Consider the following 19,471-nt stretch of genomic DNA (forward strand, 5'->3'; position numbering starts at 1 on the left):
GCTGGAGCCTCGCTTTGCAACAACATTCCTTTGAGGTGCGTTACAAAAAGGGGAGTCTCAACGGTAACGCCGATGGCTTAAGTCGAAGCCCCTAACGTGGGAATCAGCCTCAAAATTGTTTGTTACTGATGTTTTTCTTTCTGAGGCAGGATTTTTAACATATTGCTTTTGTGTAGTGTTTCAAAGTGATGATGTGCTTTCTAGTGCAATTTTCCGATTTGTGGACGCGTTCTGAGTGCTGCTAAACTACTGTAAGGAACTAGGCAGTAGTATAAAAGGGGAAAGAGCCTGGCAGGGCTTAGTGAGGGTTGTGCCGTGCTTGCTGACTGAGCGGTTGACTTTCGGCGTAGTTCTAACGCTTGCCGGGAACGAGAACAAAAATGTCAACTCTCCCGAAGTCACTTTGCAGTGTCCTGTGTGAACCTGAACGAGAGAACGAGGCCTTCTCCGTGCGCTGCGCTCAAGAAACGCCGACGGACGCCCGACTTCGGTTATGTGCATCATTGAGCGACATCCCTCCGGACAGTGGATGCAGTCCCCTGACCATCGGGATCTCCTTCCCCCGGCGGGGCGGTCTGTTACGTTTCGCCTACGACGCGCGGTATAGCCGGCGCGGATGCAACGGACGCCGGGGCTTCCTTCAAAGCGGCGGACATTTTGGCCCGTTCGGAGCTGCCGCAAAGCCTCCCCGCCAAGCGCGTCCAGGCGTGTTTCAGTGCCACGTGTCTTCGTGTGTGCGTGTGTGTGTGTGTGCCCACGCTTGTCAAAGCGCGGCAGCCGGGGAGAGGAGCTCCCCAAGTGTGAAGCGAGGAGGTCTGATCGGCGCCTGCTCGGCGGCTGAGTCACTACACTCGTCTCAACATGTCTCTGAGCTCGTCCGTGCTCCGCCGTCACGTGGTCTCATCCCGTGACCTTCCTTCTTGCCCGCGACGCCGAGAGTATAAGAGCAGCTGCCCCCGGACGCCAGGAGAGAGGCTCCGATTTCATCCGTTGAGTTACGTTCTCTCCCGTCTCTCCACTTCGGTCGACCTGACCGCGCGCTCTTTTGCGATGTTAGAATAAACAAGTTGTTCTGTTACCAGTTGACTCATGCTTTGCCGGGACCTTCGGATGCTTCCAGTGCCCCAGGCCGCCAGGCCAACGCTACCCTTGGGGCTTGCGATCCATTTGCAATAACGGGCGTCAGCACTGAGGTTCCAACAACTCGTGCCAGCGGTGCGATTCCAACAGTGATGACAATAGACATTATTTGCAAATAAATTTCCACTCTGTGAAGAACTGCTGCAAGTTTGTTTTCTTAACTCAATCAGAGGCACACTACAGTTTCATGTCAGAAATTCGGCTGCGCATAAGATTTGGGTGTACCCTTTCTACTGTTAAAAACTGGGTATGCGTGAGAAATGGGTAAGTACTACCAGATATAAAGCAACAGTGTGTTTGGATGAATTTTTCTGTCCCTTATTTCGAGCCGCCAGATAGGTCAGTCAATTCTGTCGGTTCCTTGAAGGTCGAATAATGAAGTCGAATATTTGCAAACAGAACTTTTCCACATTTCTAAGATATGCGCCTAGTAGCAGGAATGTCACAATGAAAAGCAACCCGAAAAAGAAGTGTTAAAAAGAGTACACAATGGCAAATAGAGCACTTCTTAAGTCAAACTTAATATTTTCTGCAGTTTTGCAAAATCTGCATACATTTTTCCAATAGTGCAATCATAACACTGTGCTAGAAGAAGCACAAGCCACATATAGTTCATGAATTTATCAGCTTTAATTCCATCGCCATGTTTGCTCATCAAACGTTCAAATAGAAAACCATGTTGCACTTCAAGTTTGCAGCCAGTAGTGTTTGCAACAGATAAATAAACATCAAGTCATGGCTGTAAAGCAAGTACAAAAAATATACCTGTGCCCGCAAAAAAATCTTTAATTCCTCACAAGTGCGGGGATCAACAGGTTTTAGACTGCAATAAACGCTATACTTCCATTAGGAAGAATTCGAAATTTAGGTGTTCAAAACCATGCCATGCACAATATTTGCAGATTCCAGCTGCGCTACATAAAGCAGATCTTATAAGCAGACATACACACTATAAAATGGTAGCAATGAGTTTCAACTCTGAAACCACAACAGAAACACACACACAGGGTACCTTGTTTCAGGACATGCATCATTCTCACACTTAGGCGCACACAGTATCAAAAACATTGTAGACCACACATTATACAGCGGGCATCTGCTACAAGTTGACAGCACACCATCACCGCAAGTCAATGTATGCCGATAACATAAATATTTTTTTTTTTTTTGCATCAATGACGTTAGAAAGGTGCCCATTGTCATAAAGCAAAGTCAAAACATCTTGCTGCAAGCTTAATACAGTCAGCCAGAATGTGTCAAGGAGCAGGAGAGCACCCCTCTGGATACGCCAATGCATGAACATATGGTAAAGGCATACAGTAAAGGCTCGTTAATTCACAACTCGTCAATTCGAAATTTCGGATAATTCGAAGTAGCCGCCGTGTTCCGTCCAGCAATGCATTGAAAGCAATATGTAACACATCTCGCTAATTCACACTGAAATCCGCACCGCCGCCGATAATTCGAACTCCGCGCCATCGTGGATGCGGAGAGTGATAGTGCGCGGGAGCACGTTGGCGACGCTGGCGTCGCCGCGCAGGACGCGCATACGCGTCGCGCCTGGCCAGGCATGGCCAACGCCTCTGTAGCATGTCGCTTCTCTCCCGCGAGGTTCCGTGTGAAGCTCAAGGGCGATAAGATCGTCACCGTGCGCCGTATGCTGTAGTACGTGCGAGCGAAAGCTTGCGAGGGCGAGCCGGCGCGGCTCAATCTGGCGTGCGCGAGCGAGGAAGGCGGGGCAGATGCGCGCCCTCTCCTGTCGCGCGCGAGGCACGGGGGTGAGGCGGAGGAAAGGGGGGTACGTTCTTCTTCGGCTCGCTGCTGTTTTGGCGCGGCCATACGGGCGCCTCATCTTGAAAGCGACTTGCGACGTGGACAAAGTGCACGCCCGCGTGGGCCTCATCTTCAAATGACACTTCAAAGCGATCTGCGATGTTTGCAGAGTGCGCGTAGTGCCGGTAGCTTCGTATGTGATGTGCTTTCGTTGAAGCGAGAGCTGCGAAGGTGAATTCGCTCGTTGCTACTGCCGCGATTCGTCACTCCAGCATTTTTCATCGAGTTTCCGCGGTCATCGAGCGAGATGTGTTCATGTCTACCTGTGCGCGCGTGACACCGTGCCACTGACCGTGCTTGTTAATTTAGTTAGTAAGCGAATGTTTACAAATTTATACGGCCGATAAAACTACTATCCTTACTTCGTATACATATCTACTAATTTGCTATCGAAATCGGTGCTTCGCTTTTCGGGCGAAACTGCGACATTTTTTTTTTTTCTTCTTCGCGCCAGTCGGCGCGACGAACGCGCGGATGGTTTTAGCGGATGGAGCAAGAGCCACTTCGACGTCGGGCACGTCAGACCGCGTTGGCCGCGTCCGGTTACGTTGGCTGCGCCAGTGCTTCGAAGTATAGACGTTGTTCACGCTAACGTGAGGTTAGCGTGCGCGCGGAGTGCTCACGCCACGTCGGGCTATATACGCGCCTTAACCGTGCAATTCTTTCTGGCTTTCATTAGTTCGAATATTGTATAATTCAATTTTCGTAGCATCCCCGCGGAATTCTAATTAACGAGCTTTTACTGTACTTGGATGGAAGGATATCGCTTCCCCCAAGTATTCATTTGGCATTGCTTGGCGTGACTTAACCAGTGGGAAAAAGACCAAAACTTTGTTGATACCATATGCTCCACTGAAACTGGTGCTTGGCTTTAAAGTCATTTGCTCTTCAATCATGTTTCACAGGCTGTGGCACCCCACACATCACGAGTGGTACTTGCACTGTGAAATTCCCTTACAATGCTGTATTGTTCCATCATATTGGAACTTCTGATGGAACAAAAGCTTACAAAGACAAAAACTTTCAAGGAATTCTGAATGAACATGTGTTCAATATGTCGCAGTTTTGCCCGAAAGGACAAGCATCAATTGCGATAGCAAATTATTAGACATCTATAGGAAGCAACGATAGTAATTTTATCGGCCATATAAACTTGTAAATATTCGCTTACTAACTAAATTAACAAGCACGGTGTCTTGCGTGCACAAGCAAGCATGAACATATCTCACTCAATGACCGCGTACGCTCGCTGTAAGAATGCTGGCGTGAGGAAGAGCAGCAGCAACAGCGAGCAAATTGCCCTTCGTGTTGCCTCTCGCTTCAACGTGAACTGAGCAGCGAGAACACAGCGCACACAAAGCTATCAGCTCTTGGCACGCTTAGATTCTGAACCCACAGCAGATTACTTTCAAGATAGGGCCCATGTGGCTGCGCTCAGCCACACCATACGCAGCCTCCGCTGGAGTATAACATATATAGCAAGTATAGCAAGATGCATTACACCTTTGAAGCAAGTCTCCGATTAAGGAAAATGAATGATGTCACTTGAAGCAGAGCAAGAGAATTGGAAGTTCCAAGGAAAATCAAATTTGCAGGAGCATGGTGCTCTGCGTCATTCGATATACTGAATGCGCTGCTGGATGGAGTTTGATATGGGCATACTACTCCACTACATGCGACCTTCAATGTTATATTTTGATTATTTAACATACACAATTCAAGATATCTAGGTTTGTTGTAACTGGGCTCAACCATATTACAAGAAAAGTACATGAAAACTGTCCATATACACAGCATGGGCTTTGCACAGCTGCAAACATTTTTTTCTGCCTGTACATACGCTGGGATTCTACTAAACAATATGTGTTCCTCTGAAGTATATGATCTTGCATCATATCAGTTAGCACGCCTACAGCCAAAATCACAGTACTTCTTGTTTTCCACAGGGACTGCAATTTAAGATGCCCAATTATGTTAAATTCATAGGAGGCAGACTGGTGATCAGAAAAAGTACCATATAATAGGCACTATGAACAGTCATGTTGTGAGGGGCCTACACAAAACACAACTCATTTGCAAATTGACGAACACATTTTGTAAAATGTATGCATTTACACAGACACACAGAGAATGCTCCAAGGAAGTTTATTTTAATATTTATGACTTTGCTTGCTATAAGCCCTATATTTTTCTATAAGGCTGCATATAAATAGAGGTGCGATTGCACGACATTTATAATAGGCAGACTGGTGGTATGAAACAGAAGCACTTACAGTTCCGTTAGAATATTTCATAAAAAAAATATACATTTCCACAGGTCCACACAATATCTACACAACATGCTCTGTAAATGTCTGACTTTTTTACATCTATTTTTATTTTTATTTATTTATTTATTTATTTTGTGTATGTGTTTGTATGGCAAATGAATGTCCGAATCGTCTAAACCTGAGACAAAAATAGCAGCAAGTGTCAGACCACCTCAAATAATTTACTATAGAACACTTTTCTATAAACAATTTTCAGTTTCAGTACGCAGGAAGTGTCTTTATACGCATGATGTCTTTATATGCTGGCTCACTCCATTCCTGTTATTGACGAGTCTGCTACGCATGAGCACAGCTAGAAGAAATTCTTGCAGCATTCTTGTTGGCCTTGTTTTATTAGCAACATTATCATACCTAGCCTCACTGCTATACCGAGTCAGCATATTTAGCACTGTGTCATAATGTCACAATAATGTAGATGATGCCAGGTCAGGCGTTTCGAGTCTAACTTTAGTATTGATTTAATGTAGTGTGAAAAGCGTGTGGGAGAGTTTCTGAAACTTGGAAAATATGTGCCAGTCCTCCTCAAGAAACACTGGAAAACTTTTCTTGCAACCTGAGAAATATGTTGGAATAAGTGTGATGCATTTATATGAATATATATTCATAGAGAAAATTTTGAAAAGCACCTAATTTGAAAATAGGTATAAAGAGCGCAATGTTGACTTATCATTCTCCCTCAACTTATCGGTTCCTCCTAGCTGTGGCAGCGCCAATAGTGATTGCTTGCCTACATCATTTTTATTTTTCTCCTTCTTACAGTGCACTTATGGTAACCTTTAAGGCTGGTGTCTGACAAAGGTGCCTGAGAGCAACAAAGGAGTGGTGACTGGATAGGCAGGACCTGTTAACTATCACTGCTTTCCCCCCCCCCCCCCCCCTTTTTTTTAAAAGAAACTCTGTAAGGGTGCACAAACTTTTTCTGCAAGTAATTACTGGTTGTGGACACTTGCCCAATGGCTGGTGCCTGCAGGCCGTCACGTTGGCTGTAGTGTCATTGCTGACGTGGCATAAGGCAGAAAAAGAGTGGCGAGCCTCAAAAGACATGGGGGAGAGCAAGTGACCCGAATGTGAGATTGTACACTCCCGGTTGCACGTGGCAGAATAATATTTGCCTCACATGTCTACAGCAGCACTGTAGACAGATCAGGAACATTTTCTTACCCTGTTCAAAAAGTGTTTCAATGCTTCTTTAATCTTTAACTCAAGAGTTCAAGAAAACAAAAGAGGAGGGAATGGAAGGTGGGCTGGTAATAAAACAAAAGCACAAAAAATACCATCTATAATGTGAACAAGTGCATGGACAACAAAGAAGACATCACAATCGAGTGGCACATGTGCGTGCACAGAAAACAAAAAAGGAGAGAAAATTACAACAAGAGCTTGAGCTACCACACAAGCCAAGCTAAGAGTGTGTTAGTCCGACTCACTACACCAGCTAATACCTCTGCCAATCAAATGCTTCTCCTCACATGCTTGCCTTGTGTGGCCGTTCGCGCTTTTTCTGTCATCTTCATCTTTTTTGTGCGCACCACATAGGCATCACTAAATTTAAATTTCCTCTTTTTTTGTCTATGCGCTTCATCATACAAGGCAACATTTCTCACAAACACCACCACTTGTTTTTTCATGACAAACTTACTGTACGTGCTGCTTTCCTGCGAACTCCCTCTAATTACAGCAGAACCTCGTTCATATTATCCCTTTCGTATGATTTCCCGGTGCTAATGTTTGCGATCAAGAACACAAAAATTACTGGATACAGTTGTGCTTCATATTTTTCCCAGTTAATACGCTCCCAGAAAACACAATCTTTCAGCACCAACATTCCGTACATTCCGTACAGTTTCCCGGCCACTACAGCTCATGTGAACAAGAAAAGGAATGAGGCATGCATGATTGAGAGCAGTAGACACCCGCCACAGCAGCTTCCCCGCAGTACTCGCCGGCCCATGCCACATTAAAAACCCGCCACACACTCAGTTTGCTCTTCCAATACCAGCAAATCTTTTCACTGGTTCTTGCACATCGTATTCACAGCTATTGCCGTCAACTCTCTTGCAATAAGCATCTTGATCTGTCTGTTTGATAGTGCATGTGACACACATAGTGCCATTGGAAGTGTACTGCATGCTTTTAAAAGGCGACACCTCAAACGCACCGCCGTACCCTGCTGTAGCCGGCACAATGTGAGCATCATGTTTTGCTCAGGCAGCATTATATGTTGGTGTCGCCCACCAGCTCGATTTCATTTTGGTTTCCCATTGGCATCTTAGAACACTATGCAATAGGAAAATGACAAAGTGCATCTTGGCTCGCTCAAGCCCCACCAGCTCAGTGCTTGTTGGAGTCTTGTGCTGTAATGATTCACTAACGCTTCGCGTTATGTAGATGTCAACCACAGTTAAGTAAGCCAAATTTTTACTGACTTCGGGTCGCACGACTTCCCGGTTAGTACTTCTTTTCTCACATTTCTTTCCAAAACATTTGGATGAGGTTCACCTATTCCTGTTTACTTATTACTTTTCCTCAATATAATCTATCATATTAAGTATATGATAACAACAATTAGAATAAATTAGACAAATTAATTGCAAAAATTTAATTAATGTACGCATTTCATAATGACAATGCTTCTGGTGTCACGGCATTCTGTTCTGTTGTCCAAATGACTATTACAAAAAAAAAAGAACGAGTACACCGCTCTAACAGCCTAATTCCTAAAATACACAATGCAAAATACAGAATACAATGTGTATACCTGGCATTATCCATACATCGAAATTCTATCTTGGGAACAAAACAGCTGCTGCTAATAACTTATAAAGTGCATGTAAGGAGAGATAGTCATAGTCTAGGCTTACAGGCAAATGACATTCATTCCACCCTGACAGTGATTCAAAATAACACTAAGCAACCAATGAGCAAGCAGTATGTGGTGTGCAGAGTACAGGGGCTCATAGAGCTGGAGGGATGCAAAGTCCATTTAATTTCTCTTCTTTCCTTCTTGCTTCTACTTTTTACATTTTACACACTAGTATCAAGTGCTATACACAGTCAACCAGCTCTACTGTATAGTTCTATTGGAAGCACCACTGAATGAAAGGCATCAAGAGTTCCAAGCAAAATATTTTGATCATGCACCAAATCAGAATGTTGAAATTTACTCTAAGTCTAACAAGTGACATCAGTACAAGCAGTTTTTCATTTTCAGCCTAAACAAAAGGCAGGTAGAAATATTCTGGCTAAAAGTGTCACTTCTTGATATGCCCTCTTAATAAGACCTTAACAAATAGTAAAAAAATTATTGTGCCCTTGCACCAAGCTTCTCTCAAAAAGCATGGTTACTAATGGCTAAAAATTATTTGCCAGTCAACAAAATGCACAACATGGCTTACACTGATTATAAATACTAGGTACACATAAGAGACATGCAGCACTAAATATGTGTTGCCTGAGCAGTATCTTTCTGGCAAGGTGAATTACTCAACAAACAAGGAAATCCCTTGAACATTGCCACAATATACAAATAGCAAGAGCATCAAGTGAAATGCTGCATGGCCTGTAAAGCTTACACAAAGTGAAAATTTTCTTATGAAATGCTTAGAAAGTGACTTAGGCCCATATATGCTACAATGGCACCCTGTTGGATTATACAATCACTTCTCATCACCAGTCCACTACAGAATACAGATGAAAAATATTGGTGCACACCGCTAAACATGGAACGGCAAGAAACTTGAGGAACAGCACAGCCTGCTTTTGGCACTTGTCAAGCTTATTTGCCAAATTTTACACAGAGCACATCCTCTGCTTTCCAATCGCTGTACCTGGCTTAGAGCCACTTCAATGATTAATGGCAAGATTCTTGGCATAAAATTAAAAAACAAAAAAGAGGCATAACCGGGCCCGAACAGCTTGCTTAGCTAAGCCAATCAAGCACTACTTTTTGCAGTATCACAGTTTTTTGTATAAAGGCAATAGAGTGTAGGGATGTACAAAATTAAGGGCAGTGGAGAAAAACAGCCAGTACCCTCTGGATCTGAGCAACAAGCCACACTTGTACAAAAGCAAATAACTTAAATAACTGACACTCAGCATCTCCAAGTATACTCCAAATAAAATTATTCCAAGAAAAGCATTAAAATCTACCAGCCTAAGCAGCAATACCATGCAGCTAGTAGAGCTAAACTGTGATCCAGCTTGGTACAGCAAATGTGCCATGTGCATGCCCAAATAGACACAGCTGAAGAAAATAAAGTTTAAAATAAAAAAAAGCCACTGGCAGTGTACAGTCCACTTACACAGAAGCCAATAATTGGCCCTCAGAGCCAATAATCGACTAAGCCTAAGCAGCAACACCATGTGGCTTAGCAGAACTAAACTCTGGTCCAGGTTAGTACAGCAAATGCGCTGTGTGCATACCCAAATAGACAAAGATGCAAAAAAAAAGAAAAGGCCACTGCTGTGCACAGTTCACTCATGCAGGAGTCAAATCATTGGCAAAAGGCTCGTACACACTATACATTACACAACAGTGCAAATTAATCCTCCCCCTTCTGTGCTTACTGATTGCAGATACTTAAATGCAAATATTGGTAGGTCTTCAGACAGATGCCTCATGCTGATCGGCCACATGTCTTCTGCTGCACTGATGGCCGTAACATTAAGCACTTTGCTGTCATGTGCACCAATGACCACCTGTAGAAAGAAGGAATCTAGTGAGTTGAACATTACCATGCTGCAGCATCACTCTTGCATGGCACACAGGCAGAGCTCCATGCCAATCACTGAGCAGAACTGTGCAATCTAAAAGCATTGTAAACTAAAAAGATTATTCACCAATAGTGTCACATATCTAAAGTTGGCAGAGCTTATCAAAATGGTATGACATACAAAAGCTGATAAAAGGAAAATACAGAGGAAACCAAAGGTCGACACTAAACTCAACAAACAGACACTTCACAGCATAGCTGCATGGGTACTGTCATCTTCAGGCACATCTCTGCACTACTATCATTTTGGTCTCCTTTATAAATAGCAGATGACACACTGGATCACTTCACAAACGTTCTCTTTCTGAATGAGCTATTAGTTTGTACAAGATGCAATAGTTTTGACAGAATGAGCAAATGAAATATTTTGGTGCTGTTGGTAATGACACTAGGACCGTATTACGGCTTGATAATGTGCCATTAACCTTGTGTCTGCCTGGCATTTTGGCTGTTTCCACCCACCATGTGCCAGAGGTTTTTCTGAAGTATGTCAAGTTCAGTTTTTCCAAGTAACAGATTAGCAGGCTTTAGCTTCATATGGCATTTAGTGATGATATGTTGCTGAAATGTTTACAAAGTTTGCTGCCCCAAATATTAAAATACAAATTATGTTATGCTAATCACTGATTTGGACCCTTCGTTGCTATCACTGTCCCTTGAACACAACTCACAGTGAATATCGGTGCCCTTTGAGTCAGAGTTCACAAGAAGGTCAAATGTTTGCATAAATCAAAAACCGAAGGAGCAAGTGGAAATTGTGACACAGTTTTACACGGGCATGGACAAAGTGTGCCCAGGCACCCAGATGAATCGAGCATTGACTTGGGCATGGCACTTAAAAGGGTTAAAACCCATGTCAGCACATGTGTGTCCGCTGATAAAATGATGCCCAATCACCCACATGCTCATTTTTTCTCAACGTCCTTGCAACAGCTGATATTTCTCACTAATTAAGCATGGAGTAATCCATGGTGACAGCACACAAACTGCTGATAATTTTGTCCTCAGTGCCTCTATAGTTACTACTATCAGTTGCATAACCAGAAATTTATTTTGGGCCTCTTGAAATGGGCTCTCTTCACTGTTTTCTCACCCTATTCATGCCCACTAGCAGGTGTGTCCCCTGTAGGAGAGGTGAAATCACTGAGCAAATTGTCCAAATATTCACTATTGCAAATACTGTAATTACTGTAAATAGGCCTTCTGTACTTTTTGCTCCCTACTCTACATTCTCCAATTCTGTTCCCTGGTGTTCAGGTGTCAGCCATAGCCAGTACGGCCAGCAAAACTATCTTTCGTTCTTCCAACAAGCACAAATCTGGTTGCTTTTTTCCACAATCAGATGCGAGCTGATGGGGACGCATAGTAAGCTGTACGTTTTGCCCATTTGTTTCTGGCATGACGGCGAAGACGTTTTGTGCACGAGAGAGGGATTTTCCCACATGACACCCTGCCCCCCTCCTTTCGGACCTTGACTTGTTTTCACATTCAACTTTTCCCTTTCATCTGTGTTGCCCTTTCTGAGCCCACCTCCTGATACTTTTTGCTCCTTAGCATGGGTGAAAAGGGGAGTTTGAGTCTCCAAACATACCCCCGCCCCCTGGCTATGCCAATGACTACAATTGCCTCCCTTGAATGTCCGGAAGCTAGACTGATAATTCCTTGACATATATTAGCATCAAGTAGAGTGAAAGCCATAAGTGCGTGAAGCTGTTCCCACTAAGTTATGCTATTGCTTTATTAGATTATTGGCCAACAAATTTTCCATTTGGAAAAAAGGAAACATTAGAAGTAATTCAAATCTTGCACCAAAGCACTCTGTCATTTTGTTCTTCGATGAGGCTGCAGTTGGCTGAGGGTTTCCTTTTTTATCAGGATTTATGTACTCAGAACAAAGGTTGTTGAAACTGAAACATCACCTTCTGAAGAGCAGTACTTCCTACAACATGTCCAGGAACATGTGTTTATACAGCCAGAGAGATGTTTCCGGTTTATCGTCATGATTGCTGGCACGGTTCATCAAACTTAGGTACGTGTGTGAGCTCTTACTGACTATCTGCTACTGCTAATTAATTTGAATGTGCTTAACAATAACCAAAATCTTCATTCAGAATAAACACAGAAGTGTAACTTGAGGCAAAGCACAAAAAACACGAGGACAAGAGAAGGAAACGAAGACACAGCGCTGTGTTTCTGTTTCGTTCTCCTGTCCTCATGTTTCTTTGCGCTTTGCCTCAAGTTATGCAGTACCAACTAGCCCAATAGTCTGTTCTCTAGAACAGAAGTGTAGTGACGAGTGTACAAAAGGCCACCCAACTGTTTACAATTCATTCATCCTTACAACTTACTCATAATGCATTCATGTCGGAGTTAAAAACATTATAGAGCAGTTAATTTTTTGCTAGAATAAATCCAATTGCAGTGGACAACCACTCATTTCTGCTCTACAACAACCATTCATTCAAAAATGCACTGGCTATAAAGCTGCATCCGCACAAGTTGAACTTGCAAGCTGCACAGAAAGAGCATACGGTGCCACATCGCTGTACCTGTAGGCAGAATATTAATATGTGAAATTGTGAGTTCATGTGTTGTGTGGATGCTGCTTTTTAACTAGTGCAGTATGTAATGAATAGCTATTACCAAGAAGAAGTTAATGGTTATTAACCGTAAATGGATTCGTTCTAGTAAAAATCGACTGCTCAATTTCTAAGAAGTTATATCAGAGTACATATGTTGTGTTTAGTGGCAAGTATGACATGAAGCTAAAACATTTTTAAACCATTTTTTTAACTTCATGACAATGAAAAGAAAAAAAAGATAGAACAAATTTAATGCGGTCATACATCCGGTGCCCTGCTAATAGCTGCTTTACTGACTGTGAGGAGCATGCAAAGTTTCAGTGATGAACATTAATTGATAATAAGGTTACGAGAAGCAACTGTAAAGAATATGGCCCTGAGACTGCTTAAAAAAATGTTTTAGACCCGAACAGGTGCGCCTGTCAGCAGTTTGAAAACTCTCTATAGCATTTCAACAGAACAAGGTAGAAATGATGTAATTCTTATGGCAACACAATTTCAAATGTCTTGCGATGCTTAAAATGCTAAAAATATAAAAAAAGTTAATGTATTTCACAAGGTGGTGATCTACCTTAAGTGCCCCAGTTTTCATCTACACCAATAATGTCAAGGATTTTTTTAAAGTACACCTCTAGGAGTCTCTTCACCAACTATGATAAAGGACAAAATGATAGCCAAGGCACTCACAATGACCAACAGTTATAATAAATCTGACTCAGTTTCTTTATTATTCAATGCTGGCATGTCTTGAAAATTAGTGAAGGCAATCGCGTGGCAAAAAAGGTGCGCGTCAGAAACGTGTTCCAACATGACACTACAAAGAGCCAAGCATAAGAAAGAGACAAACATCAATACTATATTGAGTTATAACATTGGTAGTGCCCTACCTCACTGCAAGTAGAGGCTGGCTGCAAAAACAATGTCCCGCCGAATCAGGCGTGATGCTTCCTCCATCTTGGTGCGAAGTTCAGGATTGCCAACAATACCTGCAGCAGTCTTGACATCCTTGAGAAGCTCATCCAGGCGTTGAATGCACCTGACTATAATACCTTCTTGAACTTCTGTCAGCTCCATGATGTGTGCAAAGTGCTGCATTAAAGGACAGAATACAAATAATGTTTCAAGCAGCCTTATCTCAAACTTTTGAAATGTGGAATGAAGCTCTGAACCAATCAATTTAGAAGACAGCAAAAAAAAAAAAATAAAATAACTGCAAGAAAAAGGTACTTCCAGCAAAAAAGCAAAACTAAGACTAAGAGCTTTTGGGGCTTTTTGACACAATAACAATGAAAGCATGCGAAAACACTGTGAAATTCATGGTATGTAACCGACGTCATCAGCACTACAATTTGGGCATAAATGTCAAAAAGGAAAGTTTGGTCTTGCATTTTGTTTGCCAATAGCGCTTTCCTGCCAAGTAAATGAAGTACACATGTACACATACAAACTAATTTGATGCTGCTCTTCCCTTAAATTCTAAGCAATATACAAAAAGGTTGGTAGCAACAGGAAACAAGCCCAACTAACCTAAGACCCCTCAATGATTAAAAGTAGTGCCATCTCCTCCTCCATCCCCATTTCCACACTCATTTTTCACTCTCCCACGCCTTCAAATCAACAGTGGCGCAGCCAATACTGTTGCAACATAGCAGACAATCTCAGGTATTTTTGCGCGTTTCGGGTGGTTCTTCGAGTTGGGTGCTTGCAATTTGACCATGATTTCTCATTCTTCTCAGGAATCACTTCTTTAATGTTTACTTCAACATTACGAAATCGAAAAGTGTGTGTTCCCTTGTTATCAAGCTGAAACATTGCGCGGGATACATGCTTAAAGGAGCCATGGCATGCTAGACTCCGTGCGGACGTTTGGCAATTCTTCTCTTATTTGGTTGCGGTTGTGTGCAGTTTCAAATGCTTGGTGTGTGTAGAAAAGCACTCAGTAAGCATGGCTGCCTTGGCAAACCCATGCTTCTAGACATGCCTCCTCTGGTGTGCTCTGCATACGCGAACATTATACTTTAATACAAGTGTATGTGTTAATTTACTTTTCAATGTCCCAGCACACTCGACACCATTGACAAAACTCGGATAATGTGTGACCGCTTTGATGTAAGTGTCAAAATAGAACACAATAGAACAAGTGGGACGCACTGAAGTTTTCTGAGGAAGGCTTGTGCATGGTGCTGCAGCCCTCCATGTTTTACTTCAGGTAATAAGATGGTGAAAAAAGGCGTTAGGTGAGAGCAGAAGTGCGTTTAGCTTGTTATCACTAATTTTTTACAGCAGTTGCCACACTTCACGTCTGTCTTCCATGGTCATTTCCGACAAAATGCAGCAGTCGTCGCAGCTCTCTTGCATGACACTTCTGCAGTTATTTCGCTTATGCGTCATTTCTCGTAAAGATCGCCATGATGTTTCACTGAGCAGTCACTTTTTGCACGAATAAAAAACAGCTTTGCACTGGAAATGCTGTATGCATTACCAATTCTCCTGAGAGGACAAGAGTCCCTCTTTTTACAAAGGTACTCTTTGTGAAAAGTGTGAATCTCTTCTCAAAATGCCCGTATATAAAACTGCAAAATAGCCGATACTATATTTTTCTTTGTTCAATTTCAATTCATTATCCGGTACTGTTCCTTGTCATGAAATTATTTTTTAGTCAGCGTAGGAGAGTACATTTAGAATATGTAATTTATTTTACCTGCATTCACATTCTTTGATTGTGTTCACTTGTGTAAGTTAACTTCTTCAATTCTTTGATAATGTTTGCTTGGTTTATGTTGATTTACAAATTTTGACCACTACTGCTATGGCCCAATGATAGGGCTGCAGTATAAATAAATGAATAAATAAATAAAATCTCTGTAGCAGAAGATATAAACTGCAAAAGCTTCATTACCTCTGACAGCTTAGCTACAACCGCGTATAAAGCAAGTGTGGAATTATCAATATAACGGAATTATTCCCTGCCAAACTGCAGGGCATAATTTTGGTCAAAGACAAGCAAAATACGGGAACACAGCGTATAAAAAGATACACAAACGACTTAGCGTTGGCAAGACGTGCATGCGGTAAAAAAAGGTAGTAATATCCACTGCTATTTTGGAGCTTCCTATTTACCTCACAGTAAAAAAAGTATGGCAGTCCATTATTATATGCAGTCACCTGAATTTTCACTACACACTTCCTTAATTGGAGTGCAAAACAAATGGCTTCTTGTATTTAAGCATTTCTTGCAAGCCTGTGCACGGCAGCTTAACACAGACAGCAGGAGCCCTCAGAAAGAGCCGTGTGCCATTTCGAGTGGCACATTCATGACGGAGAAACTGCACACAGCATACAGCGAAGCATATGCATGCAGCCCGGCAATAATGGTGCAGGAGAGCCTTTATACAAAGTGCACACTTTACTTCCATGCAGAAAGCAAAGAAATCAAAAGCCTGCAGTGTCACGTCATGGCACTAATCCAGTAAAAAAAAGGAGATGCGCATAGGAGAACAGCGGAGAGCCGGAGAGGGGGGGGGGGGGGCAAAGTTCAAAGGATGGCACTACTTTTGTTAATTAATTCTGGGGTTTTACATGCCAATAGAACAATCTGATCATGAAGCACGCTGTGGTGGGGGACTCAGAATTAATTTTTATCACCTGGAGTTCTTTAACCTGAACCCATTGAACAGTACACGGGCACCTTTGCATTTCGCCCCCATCGAAATGCGGCCACTGCAGCCAGGATTTGATCCCGTGACCTTGTGCTTAGCAGTGCAACACCAAAACCACTAAGCAACCACGGCAGGTTTGCTTTTGTTTGAGTTGACACAAAGAAAACAGCCACGAGTACTAGAAATATACTGCATCAAAACGGCAAGTTGGGCCAGTTGGTTGGAATTCATAGTAAGGTTCGTTACAGCACAACAAAAGACAAGGACAAAAGAAGGTACAAAACGACGACACGGCACTTTTGTTTATTGAGGGATTTTAGCCTAACTCACTTCCTCCCCATAAGCTTTTTCTGTTGTGACCTAGTGACCCTATACAGAAAGCACAGTAATCCCTCTTCCCATATCTACAGCACAAAGTGGGGGACAGGCCTAATCTTTCTGAGGATATCTTTTTGAGGCAAGAATTTTCTCGGCAACAAGAAAAATTTGCTTGTTTAAGGCACTGCAATGTCGCAAGCCGCTTAGAAATTCATGACTACGTGTAGATTGAGACAGCAAAAGTTATGGAATGCATTAATATCTATGCAGCTGAGTTGCAAAGTGAATTCCTATCACATGTTTTACATTCCTTGCTATGCATATAGTAGCTCAATAATTACATGATGCCTTGCAGGATGCTTTGAAAAGCTCACGTAGTGGAGCATTTAGAGCCCATATTCTGCAATGACTTGCAAAACAGTAAAGTTTCTGCTTCTTTAGCTACTTGTGAACGAAACTGAACTGGTATTATTCATGCTTACACTGTCAATGCTCAGACTTCTATCTGAAAGTGACCCGGCTATATCAAACTCGCAAGAAAACGCCTATCAGGTTGATATAGAGCATAATTCGATATAAGCCTGCTAAATAATTGGATGTCATAAAAGCACATGCCATTTATAAAATCACTTTATTGATGAAACTAGCTCAGTTTCACGTGAAATAGTCCTGCATTTTCTTATGCTTGGGCAACTTCGCTGCCTGCGACGCACGCACTTCTCCACATTGTCTAAGGAGTCGGAGTAGCTGAGGCCGCAACCTTCCGCATTCGCGCAGAAGCCCCGGACTAGTGCGAGTGCCCCAATCACTTCGGAGGATCTGGGCAAAGGACTGTCGTTGCTTTCCTCATTGTGCCCACTTTCACTTGTGCTCGGTACGATGTCGGCAATGTAGTCTTCGTTTTCGGGCTCTCCCGTGGTCGCGACACTATCAGTTAGACTCCCAACTCGTCCACCGTTGATTCGTCAACAGCTTCCGGAAATTCTGACAGCTCACTCCAAACTTCGGCAACACAGGCAACGGCTTCGTCGCATTTATCAGAATTTACAGTCATCACCGAGCATGCGGAAGCCGACCCGGCTGAAGCAACTTCGATGAACCACTCGTACACGGCCATGCGTACGCATTGGGTGCCACGGACACCGGGTCCCGAGTCTGGCCGCTTTAGCCCTAATCTCCCCCTTATTCTTCAAGATCGTGCTGAGAGGTCTCAGAATATTGCATACTGGGGGGGACATCCGACTTCTCACCACGTTCGACCCGATTTATGATTTTGAGCTTCACGACAAAAGGCGAATCCTGCCGCTTCATCACGGCAACACTGCAGGAGAAGGCCCACAAGGCGCACACACAATTAACCAGAAAAGCAGCAAGACAACTCGCACTATCGCCATCTTGCACGACGAGGGCACAAGAGCCTTTGATTGGCTGTCTGAGCAAGCGCTGCGGGCGGGCCAGGATCATTTTTTGCAGGGGGGTGTCGATGGCTCGTCCGAGGCAGCGAGGTCACGGTAGGGAGAGTGGTTGGGTGAAGCCACGCCGCCGGGTTTCCCCACCAACGCAAGGGAAAACCAACTTCTGGGGGCACTTTTCCGCCGCTTGACGTTCGATATATCGGGAGTCGCTGCTATTTTTGTTCGATGTAAGCGTAATTTTTGCTATATATACTCATTGTAACTATACTGTGTCCCGAAATTGTTCGATATATAGAATAATTCAATGTAAACGGGTTCGATATAATTGGGTTCGACTGTATTTACTTGGGTTTTCATAATCTTAATAAACTAACATTAGCAAAAATGTCACCATGCAGATCATGAACCTAAGTAGCAAGCCCTAAGGGAGGACTCATGGCCAACACTGAAATTTGCCACACACAGCACTCAATAATACAAAAATAGTGTAGGGAAGCCAAATTCCAAGAGAAAACAACTTGTCGGTCATACTTTAAGAATCTATAAATACGCACCATGCCTCTAGCCCAGTGGTAAACCACATTGCAGAGACCAAAGCTGAACTGCTCTACAAATTGTTCAGCAGGTTCATCAAAGCCACTCTCCCGCTGTACACGACCAATCTTGTGAGCAACCTCCACAAATTTTTCCACCGCCTGAAACAAGGCAACAACAGAACGCATGCTCGGCAAATCAAAGGAAACAGGGCCAACATCAAAATGTCACTAGGCAATACGAATGACGAGAACATTTTCAGAAATGCCAAAATGTCGGTGCTGTAACAGGCACATGGATGAAGAGCCATTCATGTAAGCACACCGCATGATTATTCATACATGACAAAACTTGTGGCCAACAAGAGTCTACATTTTCTCATTTTTGTAGCACCATTCTTACATGTGTAATATTAACAATAACAATTAGGGATGTGTGAATATTAGATTAAAAAATTCGCTCTTCAAAATTGTCAAGTATTCATTCCTGTTCGAATATGAGGGATAACATACTTATTGGAGTCTACAGGATGAAAGATCTAGGCAAGTGGTAGTTGTTCTGAATGATTCTGCTACTGGAGAGCCGTGGTAGTTGGGAAGAGGCATCGGTTCTTGAGCGAACGCATGGAGCAGATAACTTCTGTTTAATCATTTCAAGTCATTCAATAAGGATGCCTAGCCTTTAGACAGCCTACAGCTTTGCTGTCTCGATTTAGGTGAAGCAATTTGTTATTTAATCAATCTCACCATGTTAACATCTCTCAAATTTTATATTGAACTACCTGGTTCTTGGCCATTCTCCAAGAGTGGGTATATGCCCCGAACACAGAAGCTCTGCATCTACGCCTTTAAACTGCGGCGCTGTAGTATTAAACCTGGCTCACTCAAC

General features: G+C 42.9%; 1 protein-coding gene across 1 annotated transcript in view; it reads right to left on the reverse strand.

The window, feature by feature from the left end:
* Positions 1–1,751: 1,751 nt before the first annotated feature.
* Positions 1,752–19,471, reverse strand: part of tst (superkiller complex helicase subunit twister) — a 124,804-nt gene continuing 107,084 nt past the window's right edge. Inside the window, exons 22-24 of the mRNA XM_055062873.2 lie at positions 18,604–18,744; positions 13,545–13,746; positions 1,752–10,001 (exon numbers count right to left, since the gene is read on the reverse strand). Coding sequence (XP_054918848.2) covers positions 13,546–13,746; positions 18,604–18,744 — 342 coding nt within the window. The 3' untranslated portion in view covers positions 1,752–10,001; position 13,545. The remainder of the gene's footprint in view (positions 10,002–13,544; positions 13,747–18,603; positions 18,745–19,471) is intronic.

The sequence above is a fragment of the Dermacentor andersoni genome, chromosome 1 (assembly GCF_023375885.2).
Source record: "Dermacentor andersoni chromosome 1, qqDerAnde1_hic_scaffold, whole genome shotgun sequence".
Lineage (NCBI taxonomy): Eukaryota > Metazoa > Arthropoda > Arachnida > Ixodida > Ixodidae > Dermacentor > Dermacentor andersoni.